The sequence below is a fragment of the Falco cherrug genome, chromosome 6, assembly GCF_023634085.1.
Source record: "Falco cherrug isolate bFalChe1 chromosome 6, bFalChe1.pri, whole genome shotgun sequence".
Classification (NCBI taxonomy): Eukaryota; Metazoa; Chordata; class Aves; order Falconiformes; family Falconidae; genus Falco; species Falco cherrug.
In genome coordinates this window covers 90,710,566-90,729,339 of record NC_073702.1, presented here as the reverse complement: position 1 = coordinate 90,729,339, position 18,774 = coordinate 90,710,566, and the positions used below count along the sequence as shown (strand labels likewise).

The 18,774-nt window shown below is 39.7% G+C and overlaps 1 protein-coding gene across 1 annotated transcript in view; it reads left to right on the top strand.

Annotated features, from left to right (window-relative positions):
- Positions 1-18,774, top strand: part of MRPS5 (mitochondrial ribosomal protein S5) — a 59,625-nt gene that overhangs the window by 10,690 nt on the left and 30,161 nt on the right. The window contains exons 3-5 of the mRNA XM_055714244.1: positions 11,127-11,252; positions 11,558-11,791; positions 15,298-15,332. Of these exons, the coding sequence (XP_055570219.1) occupies positions 11,127-11,252; positions 11,558-11,791; positions 15,298-15,332 (395 nt within the window). The remainder of the gene's footprint in view (positions 1-11,126; positions 11,253-11,557; positions 11,792-15,297; positions 15,333-18,774) is intronic.

The window sequence follows — 18,774 nt, the reverse complement described above, 5'->3', positions numbered from 1 at the left end:
GTGTCCTCAAGGTTTGCAGTTAAGCGGAGTTATTTGCTGTGCCTGTGTAGTATGAATGCATCTTTCAGAATAATGTTTTCCAGCTCCAGAGGTTTTGTTGTAATATCATAATGCAATAGATTTGTTTCTGTGCTGTGCTATGGCAGTAACAGATTATAGACATCTTTTGCTGCCACCAGATTTGCAGATACCTAAAGATGTTCTATCCTGCGATCCACATAATAAGAACTTTCACATTTTTTAAAAGATTAATATTAAACTTCTGTGAATAAGCAGGTAGCTGCTGGAGCTTCAGTCTTGTATCTGCAAAACCAAACAGAAGCCAGGAAGTTTGTTAGTACATGATTTTTTCTTCCCCCTGTTTCACTATTGTGGAAATCCAGCTAGCAGTGTGAAGTAGAAGTGAGCTTAAGTTTTCAGTGGAAACATTTCAAATATGCGCAGTTCTAATTTTTAGTCTGTGAAGTTTATATAAAACCATGTATGTGCGTCCCATGGTGCTAATCTCGTACATGGCCTCACGTTCCTCTGTACGGTCTCGCAGTAGTCCTTGTCTTTCTCAGACATTTTCAATGTCCAGATTCTTGCAGTTCTGCAGTCAGGTACCACCTGCTGTCCGAATTAGTTCTGAGTGGCTCGGTAGTGGGCTGCCTAGACTGAATGCTTTATATCCTTCACTACTTCCTGGGTTTGTGTGAAGGCCCTGTAGAGCCAACAAGCGATATCCCCAGAAGATGACAGCTTAAGACAGTTGAGGCAGAGTTGCAAAGAGAAACATGTATTTTGCTAATGCTGCCCTGTTATTTGAGGCATGACATGGTGGGGGGAAGTTTTTCTTCTCTTTCAGCAGAACTCAGTATCAGATACGCATCGTACGCTTCCATTTAGACTGTGAGGGGTGTCTTTTGCAGTTGAAGAAAACAATGTTTTGAGCAAGGTCGGTTAAGGAACTTGAGAGCAGTCCAGCACTTAGATCTCATTTCTTATGGATCCATGCTTTTCTGCTTGTGGACTGACTGGGCTTAAGACAGGGAGTCAGGAAGCGGTGATGGCACACGGAAGCAGTGATGGCACACTGCGGCAGACGGCTCAGTCCCGAGAGGAAGGCAGTAGCAAGGATGGGTTCTCATTTGGAGTGAACACTGGTTTTCACAAAACTGCTTTAGAAGCTTGCATGTTATAAGTAATCCATCCAATGTTAGTATGCCATTGTTTGTTTTTCTCTCATAAATAAGCCTACTTGTATTATCATCTGCACAATATTCCCTTTTGAATTGTGGTGGAAAGGATTCAACCTGTTAAAGGAGTTAAATAGTTTACGTATGTGCCTTTAAACAGGCTAAGCAAGTCTTAAAATTAAAGACTTCCACTTTTAAAACTAACAGGAAAATACTGTATTAGAAACATAGCTTGTCAGGAATAATTGATGGTATGGGCTGAGTTGACAGTTTTTGAACAGTATGCGAGTTCAGTTGAAGATTCTAAAGGGATATAAAGGAAGACTCTGTCTTTGTTCTGGACAGTTCATTTCTGTTGTTTTGGAAGTAGGTGTTCCGTGTAATTATATAAAAGTTAATGTGTGTAATTGAAAGTGCCGTCTGAATAATTTGCTTCGCATTTGATTCACGTTCAGCCACTGAAATGAGTTGCAGGTTTTGGTCTGAAGACGGCTGCTCTGCATACACTTTTGCCTGTCACCTTTATCTTAAATGCTTTGTAGTTATGGATATTGTTGTTAGGCACATTTTGTAAGACTGTGAAAAGGTAAGACGTTGTAAGGCCCAGATGTAAAAATACAGTTGAGCACTCCTTTTCCTGACCTAAGTGATTTAAATTGCAGTCCATTGCCAAATCCTAGATAGAGTAGTTCATGTAGCCTGCTCTGTGCCAGTCTCTGTCCTAGGTAGGAATCTTTTCAGTACAGTTGGGGTGGTGGCTGGAAACAGAAAGGTGTTTTTTGCAGGGTGGGGTTTTGGAATGGAATTTGTGAAAAAAGAGAAACACATTCTTGCAGAAAATGGGAGACCAAGCCTGAAGTCCTTCAAGTCAAGTAGCATTTGAGTGTCCAGATACCAGATAAGCATCTTAACTACTGAATTAAGCCAAGGGATCTTTTCCTTTGGGTGTAACCATCACCGTCACTTCCTTTGCCTTCCCTCTCCTGTCCTGTGTCAGCTGCATCTACATCACTCCCCTCGCAAACTCTTCCTGGCAGTTGCTGAATCTAGTGCCCGTTATGCTGGCAGCTATCGCCCCTAGCAGTTTGTTCTTTCCATCCCATATTGAGCAGTCACATGAAATAGGCTATAATTGACTTGAAGTTCAGATTTCTCTTGTACCGACTTAAAATGTGAAAATGATCTGGTCATGTAGTGTGTGTAAAATATGACACGTTAATCCAGCCATGCTGGCTGTGGGATAGCTAAATACAAACGCTATTTGCAAGTCATTCCACAGTCGTTATTTTGTGTGTATTTTTAATACAGCTGGCAAATTCATATTAGCGGATGGCCTTGACTCCTTTAAGGAAGATTCTTTTAAATCAAAATAGATTTAGTATTAATATGAATTAAGAATTCTAACTGTTAGTTTGTATCAAAACCAAAGGTTTCTCTTAATCTGTTTCTAACTTGGGGTCCCTTAATGACCTGATCATTTGTTGTTGACTGATAGATTAAAAAAACCTTTATGCTCAGTTATTTGAAATGTTCAATTTCATAATGTGCTTGCAAAGGAGTAAAAAAAGAAAGCTGCTTTTGTTGCTCTTGTACTTCCAGTCTTATTGATGGATAGAGTTCATTAAAAATCTGAAGTTTCTAACTTATAATGGTTCTTGGTTTTTTTTGTTTCTACTTCATTGTGATGTTTGCCTCTGTAGGCCTAATTTACATGAAAATAGCCTTTTAACTGTTGCTATCAATTTTCAGCTTAAATGGATTTTCTGCTGCGGTTTTGTTCTGTAAGCTGCAGTTTATATATGTAGCTTACTGGCCTTATTAGGGAATAGATGCCTCAATAGGGGACCTGGAATTTGGGACTGAAATGCTGTTCTAGCATATGTTGCCACTGGAAGTATTGAAGTTTTTATTATGGACCTGGGTTTAGGGTATTTTTCTCACCTTGGCTCAGAAATTTTGAGAGTGAAGGCACTGGTTTTTATTCTTTGCTTTCCTAACATGGAAAGGAATTTTTTTCTTCTTACATGGGGTGGCTCAGAAAATATTATTCTCTTCCCAGTTCTGTTACAGGAATTCTAGGCTAGGGTTTTTTTGTGCAAATGGTCTCTTGGCAACCTCATTGTAGATGTAAATCAATTTGCTTCTTCAGGTGCATAAATAAGATTTATTTAGCTAATTGATGTCTTAGTTTTTCTATCATGAGGTGCTTCTGAGCCAGCTGGAAGTGGCCGTGCTTAAGCTAGGTAGAGCTGGAGTCAGTGAAATCCTGTGGTCACTTCAAACCTAAATTATTTGATGTTTCTAAAGAAGACCAAGGCACACTGCTCTGAGAGGTATAGGCAAACAGCGAAGGGCAGGGAACACAAGTTGGATCAAGGGAAATTCTGGTTACAGAGTAGGAAAAAGACCGCCCTCACAATGAAAAACTAACGCTGGGCCAGGGTAGGGGTCCAGAGAGATTGTGGAATTTCTATTACTAGAGCTATTCAAAGGATGACTGAGCAAGTCTGTCCATCCTCAATCTTGAAGTTGAATTTGGCTTTGAGGCTGGCTCTGCTTTGGGTGCAGGATTAGATCAAAGACCTCCTGAAGTCCCTTATGTAAATTTTTCTGTCAATCTCTGATTCTGGTTTATTTCACTCCTTGTACAGTATTCAAGGTGGGGAGTGGAACATCACTAAAACGTACAAGGTGACGCTAGAGTAGAAGCAGTAATACATTTTCAAATTTAGTGAATTTAGCTCTAGTGAGGGGAGTGGATTGGGTGTTTTGGGAGTCATGGTTTTTTGGGTTTTTTTCTTTGTTCTCAGGTAATTCTTTGAATAATTTTATACATTATTTCAGTGCCTTTGTCTAGCTTGTTCTTTATGTTTAATGCTGTCCATATGCTGCCTCATTTCTTCATAAAACTATAGGCAATCAGAAATAGTCTGGGGGGGTTTGGCTAATTTTATGATCAAAATTGAAGCTTCAGGAAGCTATAGTTCTACAAGGAGAGAGGAAAACTAATGGAAGATAAACCATGTACGTGCTTAAGACTGCAAATTGTGAATTTTTCACGCTGTCTTTGTATCTAGTTAAAGCTTAAGATGAGAATCTCAGGAATTAGAGAGAGGTACCTACTGTTCTCAAGATTACTGAGCCTAGCAGGAGAAAAAGTGCTTCAGAAGTCCAGATGAGGAACTTCCCACCATGACAGTGCACTGTGCGCAGGTAGGGAACATCGTTCTCCTTCAGGTGCTGCAGCACTGGGGCCTGTGCTGTCTCTGAAGTACATCCTCACCATGGTGAGGTTCCTTTAATATGCTGAACAGTGCACTTGCTGTGTCACCTTAATGTCTAGTGCCACTTTCACTGTTGAAATACTGTGAACAACTACATGTTGAATGTACCGTTGCAGAATTTTTACAAGAGACACCCAGCTGAAATGCTGCCCACAACCTGTCAGAAGAAAAGAGGCATTGCTTTCAGGGTGAAGAGTTCTGATGGCCACTTGGCAACAAGCTCGGTGTGCAGAGTATTTGTATTCACTAATTTGTCTGAATAACTTTTTTCCTGAATTGGCATATTTATCTGGCTCTTCAGTAATGGATTCTGGCTATCTGGTGATGGTGTAGTAGCCATGAAGTTATTTTAAAACACCCCTTGTTTAGCATGGAAATTGTGAGTGGAACCCAAAATGCCAAACTTAATACATAGAGGCACCTTACTGGGAGGTTTTGTAGATTGACATGATTTAAACACTGGTTCCTAAAAAAATTTTAATTGTAAATTGTAATTATTTGCCATAATGGAAACATGCTTGACTTACAAGGATTGTGTTAGTGTGATTAATTTTCTGAGATCACCAGCAAATGCAGCTTAAACAAAGTACAACACTTTCAATTTTACAGTGATGCAGCACCCTGGCATGTGACTGAGGATTTGTTTAATGGTACATGTCACCGGAACCAGCAGGTTTATGCATCAACCAGTTCTACCAAAAAGTGGCTGTGATGTTACTGTATGTGCAGCTTTACCAAAACTGTAAGCGTTTCGGTAAGATTTCAGAACAGCATCTTACTCGTTGCTCTTCTGTTTTACAAATGGAGGAAACATCTGGCCATAGTTCTCTGGCTTTGGAGCCTTGTTAATTATTTTTGGTTAAATTGGTAAAAGAATGCTAAAATTTTGTTATTTATTATCAAAATTATAAAAAATAACAGAACAACAGGTTAAAAGCCAATGCTTCTAAAAACCCATCAAGAATTTTTAAAAAAAGCAAAACAAAACTGCTGTTGGGCTTTGCAGGCTTCTGAAGAAATCTGTCTTCTTATGAGGAAAGCCTAATGTTCAGAAATCCTGCAGACTGTTCTAGTTGGCTCTGATGAGACAGGGTTGTGGTTGTCTTTTTTTGTAGAGATCATACAACCCAATTTAATCGGAATAATCCACTTCTGCCTGTACCTCAGTAATGAGATTGCTTAATAATTTAGTTTCATCATGTCTGTGCCCATGTTAAAAATTCTTATTTGACAGGATAGCAATTTATTGGCAGTGTAGTTGTCACAGAGAACTTGTGTAATTTAACACTGAGTGGATAACTGTGTTCACCTTAATATCAGTATTAGATGCTAGCTATATAATCAAAGTGTGACAAAGATTAACTTCACCTTTCTGAACTCTCAACACATTCTGCTTTAGAAGGATGTTCTAAATAATTGTTCATGAACACTGACAGGACGACCTCACTCTCAAGGCTTTGCCTGTACAGAACAAATACTGAAATGCAATTCTCAGTAGTGAAGAATTTGTTTATAAGCTGTCTGGGACATGAACAGACTTTTCACTGCCTAATATACAGTTGCATAGTTCTTACCAGAGATGCGCATCCTTAAAATGTTAGCCATACAGTAGACTTTGAAAAGTACAGCCGTATCAGAGAACCGGAGTAGGTATGGGTTGTTTTTTACAACTTATACGGTGATGTCTTGTTCTACAACTGGAATCTAAGAGGCAAAGTTGTACAAACAGAAGTGACATACTGTTCTCCCTGTGCTGATCCTATTTCAGCTATACCTAGCGACCATCTCTGAGGGCAGGCCCGTCATTTGATTTTCATACCTGTTTAGCGCTTGGCCTATTCTCAGTCAGTCCTCAGTGCTTCTGCTTGTGGTGAGGTGATAGAAATGCGTGTTTGCCAAGAACTTAGTGCATCCATACTGTTTTTTCAGAAATATCTTTCAAAACCAACAGATACTCAGTATGAAAACTATACCTTACAGTAGTGTCTTAGAGGAATTAATTAAAAATTGACTCTAGAATGTGAGAAAACCTTGCCTTATAATACCAAATGTCCTGCTAAGTGAGTATCCTGCCTCCAACAGCAGCTGATGCTATTGGAAGAAAGTAAGAATTGGATGAACATGTAGGGATGCTTCCATAGAAAAACTTCACAACCTTCAGTGATTTGTGACATGGAGTTTTTTTGGTTTATAGCTCTGGATAGCTTTCTCTTTTATGAGTTTTTCTGGCCGCTTTTGAACCCATGTAAATGATCTGACAAGAGTGCGTTCTCTTTTCTGTAGATGAGGAAGTATGTGTTTGTCAGAGAAGACAAGGTCAGGGAAATGCTCTCTGCACTGCAGTGTAGTGAGGTTTGTGAGGCTTAGTTCCTAGAGGACTTGATTTTTGAGCCTTTGACCTGCCTTCAAGAAAAAATGTGTCCTTGCAGTCATTAAACGGCTGAGTCTAGACTGTAATTTGTCATGCAATTTGTAATAGAATATGTAAGCAGCACATTCCCTTTGCACATGCTCTTTCTGGTTTTGTGTGTGAAATATTTTTTCGCAGTCCTGTTTTTCTTTGGAGATGGTGGCAAAACCATTGGTGCCTGGAGAAGGAAAGGGGTGAAATACCATACCTTTTTAGAATTAATCTGCTAATAAAAGTACATACTCCAGGCTGAAACCTGGAAAAGAACGTTAGTGACCAAAAAGAACTACGTTCCTTAAGGTAATATTCAGGATTGTAACTGCATTAGTGGGTGGCAGTACATTGAAAGAAGCATGTTTATTATAACATGTTCATTAGTCTTTTAGTTATATCATTAATATTACTATCTTTGGGTCTCTGCTTCTGTGCTGCCCCATGACTATTTGTCATAAAAGCAATTTTTCCTTAAATTTTTTGATGTGGAAGAAGTGAGCCTACTTAGCTGTTTTACAAAGTTGATTCTTCTCCTTTTACTCCTTTCAGTTTTCCAACTTAATGCTATTTGTCTTTGTGTAGTTTGTATTCTAAGCAAGCTGGGAGTTCAACTTGCAGAATGCAAAGAAATCTGCTTTTAATCTCAGTTTATCAGGATCTAGGATACTGTTTTTTGATGTGGTTTACAGCAAGTCTTTTTGGTAATAGTTGCGAGTCACTGAGATGTGGTCTAATATCCATCTTCCTCTGAAGCAAGCACTAGGGCTACCTGGTTCCTGAAATTCAGGGATAGTATAAAAAGACACAAAATCAAATCCTTTTCAAAAAATTACAAACATTTTTTAGGTAGATTAAGCAAAATGGAGTGTTGTCATACAAATTTGTTATTAGTGGTTGTTAGTGATCAGCTTGCATAAAGCATGCTTTCAGCAAAATTCAACAGTGGATCTTTTTCTAGGCCATAAAGTAAAATCTTATATATGACATATTTTCTAGTAGTTTTTTCAATTAGTAGCTATGTGCTTTTTGGTAACTGACTGGAAATGTCTGGTCGCTTTTATAACTGGGTCTATTTTAGCTCTGATGGAATGTATGCAGTGTTACATTTTACAAAGGCAAAATAAACGTAAGACCACAAATCACTACAAGACTGCATACTTACCACACTGTCTTCATTGCAGACCATTTCTGAAATGTGAAAAGCAGTACAGTGATTCTTATTTCTGTCTGGGGTTATTTCCTCCACTGAAAGACATTTGTCCTGCCTGTGTATGTGCTCTCCCATCATATTGATGCTTTGCTGCCAAGCCAGGTTGACCTTTCTTATGGTCAGATTTTTGTTTTCTTCGTTGCTGTGTTGTCTGTCTGTTGTAAGCAATATCGCCACCATTGTAATCTTCTTGACTGCAGCCTATCCCTTCCATATTCCATTCTTGTCACTTTGTCTAAAAATCAGCGTGGTATCTGCCATCTTATAAAGAACTCTCAGCCCTGTAGCCTGCAGGCTTCTGATGTGTTTCATTAAATTCAGCTGCTTTCCAAACACATGATATTATTATAGACTGATTAGATGAACTGCACTTTGGTACTAAATGTGATGTTTTCATCTGGTTCTAATTTTGTCAATATTTGTGCAGTGCTTGAGGCCAAAACTTGACTCAGGCTGACATCATCTCTCTGGATCCGTTAGCATTGACTGGTCTCCTTTGGTACAAAACAATCTCCTTGCTCCATGACTTTTGCTACTTTCCTCTATTAGGTGATCTTATCATACAGATATTTGGAATACCGCTCAAAGTGCTGAGGGTTTTTTGGAGTGTATTGTCAGCTCGAGAACTCCCTGTTTTTGTCTCTCAAACGCTCATTGCTGCCCCTCTGCAGCCTCCTTTGTAGCTGCTGTGAGCCTTTGTGAGGCCACACAAACTGCAGGAGATTGGGGAACTGTTCCAGCTGGAAAATAACCTTGCAAAGGAAAATGTAAATATCTTTATTATAATTCCATGTTTCCAGGCTAGCAAGATTATCATAAAAATAATAATAAAAAAGAAATTGCCCGTTACAAAGTGTCTTCTGAATAAGCTAAGAAGCTTAACGTGATTGATCATCCACCTTCCAATTCGTGCAACAGTCCTGTAGTCCACTTGAGAACGTGAAAAGCTGCATCATGCATTACCTGCTTACCACCAGCCGTTGTGTATACTAAACTTTAAGGCAGTGTTATCTTAGGGTAATATTCACTACTTGTCAGACAGTCTAGTACCTCTCACAGTTTGGCTTTTATTGAAAGTAACATGCTGAGTCAGCAGTGAAGTTTTTCTGTTTAGAGAGTTCTGTGAGACTGAAGGTTTTGGGTTGGTTTGGCATGTTTTTTTATTTTATTTAGGACACAACTACATGCATCAGTTGATTATAATCAGCTCAGAATTTTTTAGTGGCTGATAGTTCAGACACTGATTTCAAGCCATTTGATACAATTACTGTTTGGAAATTTTTTTAACCATAAACCTCTGGACATTAGGATTCATTTGAATGTCCAGAAAAGAGAGCGTAATTTCAGATAGAAGTTTCTTTTTTACAGGGACTAAAGCCTACTCAGAAGCAAATACAATTCTTGCCTCACGGTGTGTAAGTGTGATAAGCGTTGCTGCTATCCATGGGCATTTCTACTTGTCTATAACATGCAATTTCCACTTGTCTGTAACACAGCTGAAATCTGTATTATATATTTTGGCTTGTCAAACTATTCGTACAATATGTTATTTGGGTATGTAGTGACTTTCTAGGCCATTCTGCCCTTGCCCATCTTGAGGGAATACTACTTTGTAGCTTCCTGGGCTTGCAGTGTCCTGTCCCCTTCCCCGTGTGCTTGCTTTCTAGCGTACTGAGCTTTGATTACCCAGGTCGGGATTGCACTTCTCAAAAAAGTCACGGTTATGCATCCTACTTTGAAAAGGATTTTTGAGTGAAAAGATGGGTGCCTTACCTTTGGAAGAGCCACCTTGACAATGTATAAAATTATTTGATACAAAAATAAACGTGGGCCCTTGGTGGTAGCTGAAGAAACCCTGGCTAGCTCCTGTGCCCCGCTGCTGTCAGCAGGCAGAGCTCCCCCGGTTCCAGTGCCTTTGCAGCCTGTGGGACAGGGTCTCCCACGTGCATGGATCAAACCAGTGTGAATCGCTGATGGGAAACTGGCCATTTGAGTATAGTTACTTTAATTCCCCTGGTTAAAAGTGTTAACTGACTTTTTGTCTACTTTAAATGAATAAAATCAGTTTCTAATCAGTGAAGACAAGAGATTTAAACTGCCATAGTAACATTGGCCCTAGGTGAAACACATAATAGCCTCAATCTGCAAATATGGCAGTGGTGACGCTTGTGTGTTCCGTGGGGCTAGCCTTCTTGTCTGGCCTCACCGCATGAAGTATCGGCTGTGGTGTCTTCTTCACATCCTCAGTTTTGTTTTGGTGTAGTTTGGTTTCGTCTCAGTTGTGAGGACATCCTATGTTTCCATCAGCTGGGCAAACAGTAGTTTGAAGTTAACTACTAAATACGCAAGTCATGCTTTCGGGTGGTGGGTGAAACTTTGTACGAGAGCGGACGTCCCACGCGCAGCCGCTGAGCGAGGCAGCGAAGCCTGAGCCCGGGCTGGGTGGCAAGGCTGCTGGAAGCGTCCAGCAGTCCTTCTTCCTTACGTCCCTTCGCAGTTACACAGGCAAGAAGGGGCCTTGCGTGTTGCCAGAACACAAGAACAGCACACATACATCTACATGTACATTGTTGGTTAACTTCTCGGGGGGGTTGTGGCTTTTCAAAGCAGGCTGACCCTTGGGTTTTTAGGGGTGATTCAAGTTGACTGTCACTGGTATTTGTCCTTGGATAAGTACTTACAGGTACTGCTGCTCTGAGTTACTAATGAGTAATTTTCTTTTAATGACTTGGGAATTAATACCGTACTGGTTAGGGATGTCTGCCTTTAAGTCAATTTTGAAAATCCTTTTAAAAACCATGCACCTGCCTGCATGCCTGTCTGATTGCAGTCATCAGGAGGAGAGCACATCTCTGCACCAGGTACGTACACACACCATGTAATGGCTCTCTTAGCAAGGCAGTAATCCTACATCTTAAATCCCAGCAGAGATTAAGCAAGGGTTAACATTTCCAGTTTGTGGTGGTTTGGGTTTGTGGTTTTTTTCTTCAGCTTTAGTTTCCAATGTAAGCTGTGCTTGTACATTACTTATGAAAGCTTTTTTATTTCAGTGACAGCTGATGAGCTATGGAAAGGAGCTTTGGCAGAGACTGGTGTGGGAGTAAAGAAAGGAAGAGGAAAGAGAAGGAAGAAGAAGCTAAGGAAGAATCTCAATAGAGGCCAGGAGATTGGTGAAGGTAGATTCACAAATCAGGGGCTGAAGAAATGTCTTGAGCTTTTTGCGTATCATATTTCTTGATTTAATAAATTGAAAAATTGCTGTTAATGTCTCTGGTGTCAGAACTCCTTGAGATATTTTTGTCTTTTAAAAAAAAATCCTGATAAGATTGTTCAGTGTTATTCTTGGATTCTAAATATAAATTCTGTATCATAAACCACACTAGAAATATGTGAAAACCTTCCACTGGATTGCATTTTTCCAGCGTGCAGAGTTTCGGTTCCAATTTGGCATAAACCATGATTTTTCTCTGTTAATTTTAAGGACGTTCTGGTTTCCTCTGGCCTGGTCTCAACGCTCCTGTGATACAAAGTGGGAGAGTCCAGGCAGTTACCCAACGAAAAAAAGAAGAACGAGACAGAATTCAGTCTGAAATTGTTCAGCAGAGAGATACATGGGAGAAGAAGAGAAAAATAAAAGTTAAGAGAGAGGGAGGATGGAGTGGGAAATGCTGGGGAGGTGTCCTTCTGGATCCTCCTGAGCCAGGTCCTAATGGAGGTAAGAAAACCGATTATCTGTCTTGGTCTTATTTAGCCTTTCTGATAAGGGGCTCATAGAAAGTGAGATCCAGACTTTTCCTGTGACTGAAAATTGATTTTATACTTCTGTTACATGCCCATACATGAAGCAAGGCAGCTAACAAGTTCTATTAACACAAGTGACATTTATTAAATCACTGCTTAGTTTAATGTAGCTGTTACACTATTGTATTAAGCTACAGACAGTACGATGTTACACTGTATTACGGAGTACTGTATTACCTTGTGGACTGTTACAGGAGTCATGAAGTATGGAAATATTTTTCTGTGTTCAATATTGTCTTGAGTATGAAATATAGTCACAGGTTGTTTTATAGTTTCTTGAAGGATCCTATGGGATAAATCAGGCTTTTATTTTCTAGTTCAAATAATGAAATTGGTTAAAGATGATGTAGTTTGAATGTAGCTAATAGAAGTTATTTATTTACTTACTGCCTTGTTAAATATCAAAGTGAAACTAGAGTTCCTTACCTTTTTTTACAGTGCTGTTCTTCAGACCACTAGAAATTCTGTAGTAGCTTTGTTTAATATTTCGAAGCCTAATCCTTCTCAACTAATGAAAATGAGTTCTTACTCATATTCAGCTGAATTTTTCTCGGGAAGCACTTGGTGATGCTTGTATGCGTGTTGTCTGTAGGCTTTGTGGTAAGATGAGCGAAGACAGTTGATGTTTCCTAGCACTGTTGTTTCAGACTTGTCGCAGTTATTCCAAGCATTAAGCTTGGTCATGTTTCCGCAGCTCCCTTTGTCGAGAATATGTTCCCTCAGTGCAAGCGTGGATCTTGGAACATACATTGTAGCAAGCCAACATGAATGGAAAATTACGTGCATGAAATCACACTTGGGTCTTGCAGTCACCTTTGCTCCTCAGTCTGCCTGGTGCTTTGTTTGTTAATTTCTTTCTGTCTGTGAATATTTTCTGGTTACATTCTATTTGCTGTTAATTAACCTTTTGGACATGTTTTGAACCAAGCCATACAGGAGGGAGACCATTGTCTTTCCAGCGTGATATACTGCCTTTGTCTGTGTAGACTGGAGTTATGCTGGCATTTTTGTAGCTTTCAGCTTCATAGAGTTATGCTGTTGCAGCTGTCTACTACTTCTGTGTTCCCTTTCCAGGTTTTCCATTCTGGTAGCTGGTACAGATGATTTTGTGGCTTCTGTTACTGTACTGTCCTGAGATGCATTGTTTACCTTGTGAATTTAGGGAGAGCTTGCCTGCCAGTCTCTTAAGAGTATTTTTTGGTTGTCTTCAATTTTAAGAGCAATTCATTCTATTTTAATATCAGCATAATACTGTGTTATACAAGTGAAAGATTTCCTATATTTACTTCCCTGTATTGCATTTTATTACCTTGAAAGTGAATATTCTGTGGAAGGCAGTGATGTGAGAGTGGGCTTGGCAGACTGTCACTGAATCTTACAACTGTAAAAATCAAAGATTTGAAAAATTAATGAATTATTCTGAATTCCCCATAAGTCAGTGGTGGAATATAAAGTCAAGAAAACTTCATGGTTCTAGTTCCATACTTGGAATACAAGACTATGTTGGTTTTAAATTCGAATATATTTTCAAGTAGTTCATCCCACTAAAAGAAGTGGCAGCTGTTGCAAACAACATTTATGCGTGTATGAATTTCACCTTCCGGTGCTTTCCTTCATTTTGCATTTGGCTGATACTACTGATGCTGATCACTTGTGTTAAAGTTGGCTGTGCGGAGGCTGTAGTAGTCAGGTCCAGTTCTGCCAAAAAGAGGAAAGGGTACTACAATCAAAAAAGGAAAATGAAACTGACAGCTTGTATTATAAATGTGCTTGAGAAAAAGTAGTTTCTGATGAGTATACACTAATTTCCTTTTAATCTGTTAAAAGTTATGGGGATTTTCAGGTCCCCATAGTCATTTCAGCATCTTTTTAGTCAGAGAATTAATGATTTTTCAGGGGAATTGGGATGCTGGCTGTGTGCAAAGCACTGTCAAGATGGTAGAAGGAATAGACCTGAAACCGCCAGACACAATAAATCCTTTTGTCCTGAGACTGTGGTGTGGCTGGATTCCCTTGTGTCTAAGCAAGAGTGAGTTCTGACAGACATTCTGCAGTTCAGCCCTTCCTGCTGCTCTGGTGTTATTCTCTGATAACAAACAGAGGTTGAGCATATGCTGCAGCTTCCTTTCAGCAGCATTCATATTTTCTAATGAAAACAGGTACAGGAAGTTTGTAGAAAGCTGGATGTTGTTAGCCTTCAACATCTGACAGATTTGGTTGAAACTGACCAATATGTTAAAAAATAAATGAAAATTGTGGATATACTGTGCCTGTATGTGTGCCATTCTTTTATGGGGATCTTCTTCCACTACACCTTTATTTATTGTAAATGTGAGTAGAGAAAGAACAGTATTTCTCAGTTGAAAATACCATTATTTTTCTTCCAAGTTTACGGTGTTTCTTTGCAACTGAGGAGGCTTCAGAGAAGGAGCCTGTTGGCATTCATATCCTCTGCTGTGAGCGAGAAGCCTACTTCTTGTAGGCTAACAGATCTCTAAATTGTGCCAACATGTTCATATCTGTAATCATCTTGGAGGTTACGTGTAAACGATAAAGCAATGTTTGGTGAAGGAATGAGCCCTCCATTCTCCATCATTATACTGTTTTCAGCTTTCCTCCAGAATCTCACTGTAACTACACCAAATAAAATAAGAATTAAATGTTTTAATTAACACCGGTCTTCTATGTTATACTGAAATGCTTTTGTTCGTAAGATAATTTGGAAAAGCAGGAGGTTGGAAGGATCTCTTATCTACTCTCTGTGTGATGTTCAAACAGAGCCCTTAAAATGGTAAAGCAAGACAAATTTTAAAAAAATTATTATTTTTCTTCTTTTGTGCTACTCTGGTTATTTAGCTTGGACAGTCTTTGGAAACTGTTCCCATCTTACTTCGCTGCATGTATGGTACTTAAAAAGATGAGGAATTGATTGCAGTTGGAGGCTGGTGTCCCTAATAGAGTACAACGAATATATTTAACAGTTGTCATCTCTTAATTATAACAGGAGCTGTATTGTAATTATAATAAGTAGTATTACACTTTCTGGGAAATTAGAAATTTAACTGGATTTTCTTTAAAACTAGTTTTCTTCACATAAGTTGATTTTACTGAAGAAATGAAAAAAAAAATCCATGCTTTATAAATAAGAACTATGTGCTGGTTTTTCACTGACCTTATTCTAAAAGAGATTGAATGGAGTCAAATAAAGAAAAGTATGAGGTCTTTTTAAAAGGAAGCAGCTAATAAAGCTCACTTTAGATATGTTTGTTCAAATTATTCTTTTCTACTTATTGCTGAGATTAATTTATAAGTTACAGTTACATAAAAATAATGTCCTTTTGAAATTATACCACCTACAGGGAGCTGTGCTGGTAGACAAGTAATACAAGGAAATGTAATGCCCTGTTTTTCTCCCAACAGAAACTTACGAAGATTTTGAAGCAAGAGTCATTGAGGTAAGCATCACAAATAATTTCAAGGACTTTAAATAACAACCACTGTTTTGCATCGAGCTTGCAATTATTTAACCAGTTTTTACTAAGTCAGTCTTACAGCAATAGGAATTAGTCTGGTATTCTGTTTCAACTGCATGACATAACCTGTCATTCCTTTCATTGGGGCCTTACTTTCTCTGTTGAGCAAATAATACCTGATTCAAAGATGCTTTTGAGTAACTGAAATGGCAGTAAAGCATTGGGGTTATTTCTCAGACAAAACTACAAATAGGAAGTTGTATAACTCTGCTTGTAAATTAATTAATTAAAGGGAGGGGAGCGGTGGCACAGGCCAGAGAGTGAATGGAATGAAGATCCCGTTTTGTGTGCCTCTCAATTAATAAAATACCCACTTAGCCTAGATGTCTTAACCTGTGATATTTGTACCTTCTGGGAAAAATATTCTGACAAAATTTCCTATTCGTAGTTTTATACCCACTTTATTGTTGTGCTTATTCATAGAGTAAGGTTGATGCTTTTGACTGGACTAATGCAAATCTTGTTTCCACCCTGATTTCTAAACGTTATTTTGCATCATCTCACTTTTTAGTGAGGTGATGGATAGATAAACAGTTTGATTGATAGATATCAAATCAAAACTAGTAACTGACAAAAGATGTCTGTGTTTCAGTATTTTCCTTTTCTCTGGCTGTTAGTAAATAAGATCTAATACATGCTGTAAATCCTTCTATCTTAATTTGCAAGTAATAAGGTTGTCTGCCACATGCTTATCTCGCAAACTTGATCCTGGTTGTACATCATAGATTCCTATTCTCTGTGCCCTTGAACTGTGACTGGCTGACTAGGGCTTCCTGATGGAAGTGTGGAATATTTTAAAGAACAGCATATGTGCTGAAATGCATTCTGCGTGTCCTAGATATTTAATGAAATCACTGAATCACCTTAGAATAATTTTCTTGTGGTAAGTTAAGAAGCTACAGAGATTTAAAAATATTTAATCTCCTATATTTCATGACGTTGTCACCTTTTTCAAACATACAGTAACTTTGCAGCATGTAACTGGTGGTATTCAACCGCTTGGTTGGTGTGAAGTGATATTAGCTCACTACTAAATCCATGTCACTCAAGATACTTGCTGACCGACAGCAAAACTTCAAGCTAAAGGGTAAAGACCTTAACACTACCAAAAAAAGTTCTTAATTATTTCAACAGAAGCACCACTCAGAATGTGGTGAGAGAAGATAACTTATTTCGAATATGATAAAGGCAGATTTTGCTTTGAAAGCAGGGTAATCCATCAGTAATAATTTTCTGCTTGGTGAAGTGTAAAGTGTTAGTAATGCAGGCATGTGGACCCACGTTATGTCTCAATGGAAAAGCCATTTCTGAAGATGACAAGTTGCAACTCGTTCCAAAGCGGATCATTAACAGTTAGTGCTACACACACCCACACTATCACAAAACATTTTATGCTTCCCATCTATCTTACTATTTTTCTTTCATTTGAAATAAATTAGTTGCTATGGAAACCATAGAACTAGTATAAGTATTGTTGGGGGAATGTGGGCTTCAGAAATAAATTGATTTCTGGGGACATATTTGCTCCCAGCCCAGAATCAGATGATGCACAGCATCCAGAAAGGGAGCATCTCTGAAGTGAGAACAATTATTTGCTCTCTATCCTTGCACGTTCCCTTCCCTTCTAATTTCATTGTAATTTTAGTGAGGCTTGTGATTGCAGTTTTACAGCGCTGTGTCCAGAAGTTTATTTTTCAGACAACTAATATCTCAAACCTGTTTATTTTGTTTATTTAATGCATAATGTGTTAAAAGGACTTGATTTTTGCTAAAATGATTGATCCAGTAGAAAGCAAAATGCTCTACACTGTGACAAAGTGACCACTTCCAGCTGGGGGCGTCAGAAGGCCCCCAGATAAGATTTTGCCAAGTCTGTCTCGTTCAGAAGTATTGATCAGATTGGTGATGGAGAAGGGGCTGTGAGAAATTCAGTGTAACTTGCAGCACTTTTGCTGGGAGGAGATCTTAGAGCCATGCCCAGCTGCCTGGGCCCTGAAGCCCACCGGGGCCTGTGGAGCCCCACAGAGGCAGGAAGCCGTGCCTGTGCAGAGGTGGCAGCAGCAGCTGTGCGGTGGCTTCTTCGCGTAACGGGGCACCCAGGGCGGCAGAGCCTGAGCCCCCAGTGACTGCTGCTGAACCATCACAGACCAAAGGAAGTCCTAAGGACTTTTTGTGAAAATTTGAATTGTGCTTTGATAAAATAAATTAAACCTTGTTATACAAATACTCTGGCACATAAATCAACCCAGTAGTTTTGCAGGTAATTAGAATCACAGAGTATCTTGAGTTGGCAGGGACCCATAGGGAGTGTCGAGTCCAGCTCCCTGCTCCTCCCAGAACACCAAAACTAAACCATCGGACTCAGAGCGTCGCCCCAGCGCTCCTTGAACTCTGTCAGGCTTGGTGCCATGACCACTTCTGTGGGGAGCCTGTTCAGTGGCCAACTGCCCTCTCGGTGAAGAATCTCATGGAGAAGAACCTCAGGGCACATTCCTGGCTCACTCGGCTTGCCGTCAGCCCAGACCCCCAGGTCTCCTCCTGCGGGGCTGCTCTCCAGCCTCTCGGCCCCCCAGTTCATGTTGCATAGGCAGGGCTACCCCATCCCAGATGCGGGATCCAGCACCTGCTCTCGTTAGCTTTTGTATGATCAGTGATCACGCAGCTCTCCGGTCTCTCCAGACCTCCCTGTAAGGTGTCTCTACCCTCGAGGGAGTCCACAGCTGCTGCTGATTTACTGTCAGCGCCAGACTGACTTAATGTACCTTTGACTCCTGTGTCCAGATCATTTATGAGAGCATGAAAAGCGCTGGCCCCAGGACTGAGCCCACCAGCGACTGGTGGCCAGCCTGTTGTAACCCCATTCGCTGTAACTCTTTGGGCCCGACTCGTCAGCCAGTTGCTCACCAGCGTGTTACGGACGTGCCTGGCTGTGTGCTGGACATTTTGCCCAGGAGGATGCTGTGAGAGGCAATATGGAAAGCCTTGCTAAAATCCAAAAAACCCCCCACATCTACTGGCTTCCCTTGGTCAACTAGGTGGGTGATGTCAAGGTAGTTAAACAGGACTTTCCCCCTGTGAACCTGCTGGCTGTAACTAATTGCGTAACCTTGTCACTTCAGAACATTCTCCTCTTTACCTACCTGCAGATGAAATTGCTTATTAGATTTATGGTCCTTTCAGGATTACCACCAGAACCTTCATTTGCAATTAATATTTAACTACTTTATTATTGAAAAACTATACTTATCTAGCTACTGCTTTGAAAAATATACTTCTCTATTTTCTGACCACGATCTGAGAGCCAAGGTATTAACCTGAATCAATACACATTCTGTAACAGGTGCACATCAGGTCTCTTTGATTA